General features: G+C 36.6%; 2 protein-coding genes across 3 annotated transcripts in view; one reads left to right on the top strand and one right to left on the bottom strand.

Moving 5' to 3' along the window:
* The window catches only part of LOC107002268 (thylakoid membrane protein TERC, chloroplastic), an 8,398-nt gene extending 7,047 nt beyond the window's left edge, over positions 1-1,351 (bottom strand). Inside the window, exons 1-2 of one of the 2 annotated variants that reach the window (XR_001454506.2) lie at positions 1,115-1,350; positions 956-1,042 (exon numbers count right to left, since the gene is read on the bottom strand). Coding sequence is in view for 1 of the 2 variants with exons in the window: in XM_015200219.2 (XP_015055705.1) it covers positions 956-1,042; positions 1,115-1,259 (232 nt within the window). In the remaining variant the exon portion in view is untranslated. Of the gene's footprint in view, positions 1-955; positions 1,043-1,114 lie in introns of both variants that reach the window. The other variant, XM_015200219.2, reaches the window with a different exon arrangement.
* Positions 1,352-2,089: 738 nt separating this feature from the next.
* LOC107002509 (protein MODIFIER OF SNC1 11-like) overlaps positions 2,090-5,319 on the top strand; it is a 5,469-nt gene continuing 2,239 nt past the window's right edge. The window contains exons 1-4 of the mRNA XM_015200562.2: positions 2,090-2,477; positions 3,111-3,191; positions 3,409-3,537; positions 3,687-3,747. Of these exons, the coding sequence (XP_015056048.1) occupies positions 2,194-2,477; positions 3,111-3,191; positions 3,409-3,537; positions 3,687-3,747 (555 nt within the window). The 5' untranslated portion in view covers positions 2,090-2,193. The remainder of the gene's footprint in view (positions 2,478-3,110; positions 3,192-3,408; positions 3,538-3,686; positions 3,748-5,319) is intronic.

Here is a 5,319-nt window from a genome sequence, read left to right as displayed (position 1 = left end):
GGGTGGGGGGTGGGGGGTGGGGGTATGTTTGGCATATAAATCAATCATATGGAAGCAAGGATGGTCATATTAGTTTTAACAACCGATGTTATTATAAAGCTAAAAATGTGACAGAGTTAAAAACATTATGAAAGAGCGTATATAACATTGGCAACGAATATGCTATTGCATTAGATGCTAAATGTAAACTACTAGAGAAGAAGTGTGAGGCAATATTTCATGAACCCGGGTATCTATGCAATAACATTTGCTTTTCACTTGTACGACATGATTTGGTACAGCAACAAGGAAAAACAAAGGGAGATCATTATCCTGATCATCTACATGACTCTACAAAGATAGATTTCTGGTCTGGATTTTGGTTAGTAGTACTGGACATATTGGTTTTAACGAAGATCCAATTTTTATTCTAGTATTTTCATTTTCCAAGTTCAGACCAATAGAAAAGAAATCCAACATGTCCTAAGCAAAAATAACTGAATGTGACTATGTTATCATGCTGGGAAATCCCACATCAACAGAACTTCATAGAGTATGATACGTTATCAGCACAATAGTGAATTTCCAAATTCTTATCATTTCATTTTCCTTAGCTGAGTATATTTTTGGCATAATAGATAAACACACTCAAACTTGGCCTGAACTAGCAAGTAACTACTCCAACCTTTGAGAGTACACATCTAGATACTTTAAAACTTGGTTTCAACTAACACCTAAACACTCCAACTCGTCCCCACTGTCTTGTGGATACCATACACTGACGTGACACATAAATTTCGGAGGTGTCTAGGTGATCATTTTGTAAGTTGTAGAGTGTTCAACTGACGGAGTGTATTAAGAGTTACGGTGTCCAGATGTGCGGGCTCAAAGTTGGAGTTTTACTTGCTAGTTGAGGCCAAATTAGAGTGTATTACTTATGAAAACAAGTAGCGTAATAAGAATTCTAATATCTAACCAGCATTAGACAACTCTTCCCCTTGTTCAGATTTTCTCAAGCAGGAAACCACCGCACTATATCTTCTTCCTCTACATTTACACCCAACTGCAAACAGAAAAAAAAAAAGAAACTTTAGTACCATATTCAATCTACTCAGGTTTACACATGAGCAATTACCTGAAATGGGTGGTGGAAAGCGAAGATGAGCTAATTGAAAGTGAACCCATTTTTGGGATGAAGAAGGCGAAGAGATTGGGGAAATCTGGTGGAACTTTGGAGGGGATTGAGTAGTGTTGTTATGGATTATGGAAGCCAAATCCATGGCTCTTCTTTAGCTTTCTTCAACAATGAAAATGGCTATCACAACTTTCTGCTGATTTTCACAGATAGGAAAGTGACCACAATTCCCAAATTGTCCACTCATTTATTTGAAGCACTCAATTATTAATTTTATTTTCGAGTTAATAAATTATTTTTCTTTATTGATGTAATTTAAACACATCTTGTGGATGAGTGATATTTTTAAAATAGTCAATACTTTGGAGATAAAATCAATAATAGTATTTGTAAGGAATTTATTTGATCTTAGTTAATCAAATAAAAATGTTTTTTTAAATTGTTATTAGTTTGAAAATGAAATTAATAATTCACTAATATTTTTCTTCATTTTTTTTATCATCCTCGTACAAGAATTTGTAGCCATTTCTGTTTAGGAAAGTGAGCGCTTCATGGTTCAAAGTGATGCGAGCCTTCTACACTTTAAAGACTAGAATGAGCATGTGAGTGTCTCATCGCTTAAAGCGTAAAGTGAGACCTTATAACTTTTTTTCGTTTCACGCTTTTCTAGACACTTACAATTTCGTCCGTCCAACAATAGTTGTTCATTATATTAAAAATTATTGTCCAATAATTCTTATTCATTTTAAAAAATTAAGAAATAATTTATATTTTAAATCTATTTTACCATTGTTGTCAAATATTATTTATCTTCTAACATATTTATCAATTCATTAAATTTAATTTAGTTAGTAAAAAAGGCATTCTAAGAGAGTAAATAATTTGAGAATGAAATTGATAATGGAAACAAACCCAAAGGGAGTTAAGGGTGTTTTGGGAATTTTAGTTTAGAAAATATCGGCCTCCAAAGTCCGAACTGAACGAGCCATATCCCAGAAAAAGCAGCTACCGCTTCCATTCCGTGGTTTTGGAGTCGCCATTTCCAAAGTTCTCTTTATCTCTTCGATCGATCCTCAGCTATGGCCACCACTACGACGGCGCAGCAGAATCCAGAAAACCATATGAAAACTCTAGATGAGCCGTCAGATCCCAAGCCAGCGGCTGAAAGCGTATCTCCTCCCGATTCCGCACCCGACTCGCCGAAATCACCACCAACCGATGGTGTCAAAGAGGAAATCAAGGCGGCGGGAGGAGATGACAGTTGTCAGGGTAATGATATTCAGAAGAAGATGAAACGAGCTGAGCGGTTCGGAATGCCTGTTAAGTTATCCGAAGAAGAGAAGCGAAGTTCCCGAGCTGAGAGGTATTTCAAGTCGTTACATGCAATTGTGTTTGTGGTTTATCCTCTAATTTTGGCTGATCCTGAGTGCAAACATCAGCATATATAGTTTTTTTGTCTATATACTTTTAGAAACTGTTAGTATTTTTTTTTATGAGATTGTTCTCAATACAACTGCTATGTAATTGCTCTTGCTGGAAATTAGCAGTCTTAATTGTTTTTTTAGGTTAGATTTTCTATGCGACTATTGTAGTTCCTTTGCATTATCAGTAGGTTCAACTGGACATATTTGAGGAGTTGTGGTGGACATTGGTGGTTATATGCATTGACAATAGATTTCTGGTTGTTGTGAGGAAAATTGCTGGGCAATCTCACTCAATTTTTTCCTGATTCTAATGATTAATTGAGAAGATGTTCTGTTATTTAGTTTCTAGAGGTTTATTCTAGGAGGTCAAGACACTTGACTGATAACGAAGGTTCTGGTATTGTATACTATTTTCTGAGATTTTAGTTTCTATCTGGTTGGACCTGCAATCAAACATGTAGTTATATGAGACAAGTGAACAACAGTTCTTAGTTTGTCAGGAAAAAACAGAAAAGTTGATAGCATTTATGTGTTTTGCACTTCTTGACAGCTTTTTAAATTGTATTTCACAGGTTTGGCACTGGATCACCAGTTCAAGGGTCAGATGCTTTAAAGAAATCCGAGGAGCATAAGAGGCAGGCTAGGGCCGAGAGGTTTCTATTTCTTCCTGTTTTCTTCATCTGAGATGTATTAGTTAAATTCGTCAAGAGTTCTTCTTGAGCCGAGGATTTTTTAGAGATGGCCTCTCTACCTCCTCAAGGTAGGGGTAAGGTTTGCGTAGACTCTAACCTTTACAGACCCGCTTATGGGACTACACTGGGTTTGTTGCTGTTTGGTTATGAGTTCTTCATCGATTTTGTTGCTCCTCAGGTTTGGGATTGTGAAATCTGACACAACTGATGAGGAGGCTAAGAAGAAGAAGGCTAGGTTGACAAGGTTTGCGCTTCCAGGGAAGGCTGATCCAGAGGAGGAAGATAAAAGGAAAGCTAGGGCTCTCAGGTTGTAAAAAGTTAAAATTGTTCATTTTCTCTTATTACACCTTGGAATCTGCACAATATTTTCCATCCTTATATCAGTATGGTTAAATGCGTGTTTGTCAGATTTATGACTTGATTCTGATAGTCATGCACAATTTTTTTTTATAATAGGTTTTCACAACCCCAGCCTGGTTCACAACCACAAGCAAATGGCAAAGGAAATATTGAGCAGGTCTGTTTTTGTTTTATAAACAGTGGACAAGGTTGGGCCAAAAAGAAAGTGACATCATTATGCATTTGAATGTTATTTACTTTGATTATTCACTTGGTTTTATTTATTTATTTTGGTCTTCAACACTTCGCGCGATTTCTTAGGCCTCCACCTCCCTGGGATTGAATGGCTAACCCTGTGTAAGTCTGTTAACAACCCCATAAAAGTCTCTCAATCTGTCAATCAGTTCTCTTTACTCTGTTTTATAGTTCTACAGCTCAAGAAAAGGATTATATAAGGAAAAAGGTGCACCAACTCACAGAAATGCATGTGCCCTGTAATGCAATCTCGTAATCGGGTGGGGGCTCTCAGACAGAAAAGAATAGGAACAGAAGTTTAACCTCGCTCCTCTCTCTTGGATTACCATGCTAAAATAGAAAAGAAGAGGAGCACTATTCTAGCTTCTTTCATAACTTTCGCTAGGCAAGAGGAAAGGAAGATTCAACAAACAGAAGAAGCATCTGAAGGATCTTCTTTTTTTGATTCTTCATTCTTTAAACTCATAACAAATGGCTGATTTTATAGTACTTCCCTTCAACTCCTTATAATTTCTTCTTCTGCCCCTTTTCATTTTTAAAATCATTTCCTTCATCTTTGAATGCAATCCTAAGTGGGTTTACCTTTTCCTTCTCAAAAAAGTGGGTTTATCTTTTCTGGGGTTTGGTAAACCCTGGGCCCCTACAAGCACACTTGTATTGAAAGCCATATGGGTCTTCTAGTTCAACTTTAAAAATCCACTGCTGAATGAGTAGTAGTAAAATACCTAACACAGGTTTCCACCAAATCATTCTCAGTTTCCTTACTCTGTTTGTTGCTGTTCGTCTCTGATTTCGGAGTATGGTAAGCTGTTTGAGCTCAAGATTCGTGGGAATTACACAATGTCTAGTCTTGTAGCCAACGCTATTCGTCATCTTTGTTGTGCTGGATGGGAAGTTCTTATGTACCCTTTTTGTGGTTGTGTAGTCAGTGTCATATAAAGGTTTGTCATTTTTAGAGGACGAAGCATCAAGAGCAATTGTGAAATTGGTACTTAGATTAAATGATTGTGGTCAGTGAAGTGGTTTGAGAACCATGACCTACTTTTGTCCAAGCTTTGATAGACAGAGTTACCTGAAATGTATGCTTGTGGGAGGTAGCATATATGCCATGGAATTACTCAAGGTGTACTCTTAGTTGTCTGGACACCATAGTTATTAAAAAAAAACTATTACGTTAGTGTAGTGACATTTAGTGAATGGGTTTTTATTTTGGGCTCAGTAATTGTTTTTATACTTCCATATATATTAAACATTTGTTGTTTGTTTGTTGAGTGGTTATCACCGTCAGGATTCTGTACTCACTGTTATCAAATTCTGGATCCCTCTTTGTTTGGTTCTTTCTTTCTTCTTCCTCTACAAGCAACAAGGCCTCACCCCAAACAGTTTGGGTTCGGCTATATGAATTCCAACTGTCCATGTTCTTCCTTTGAGCACAACTCATTCATCATGACCAAATAAAAATAAAAGTGAAAGATAAATTATATATATATATATA

The sequence above is a fragment of the Solanum pennellii genome, chromosome 10, assembly GCF_001406875.1.
Source record: "Solanum pennellii chromosome 10, SPENNV200".
Classification (NCBI taxonomy): domain Eukaryota; kingdom Viridiplantae; phylum Streptophyta; class Magnoliopsida; order Solanales; family Solanaceae; genus Solanum; species Solanum pennellii.
Note: the sequence above shows the minus strand (reverse complement) of the source record. Positions and strands in the feature narration are given on the sequence as shown.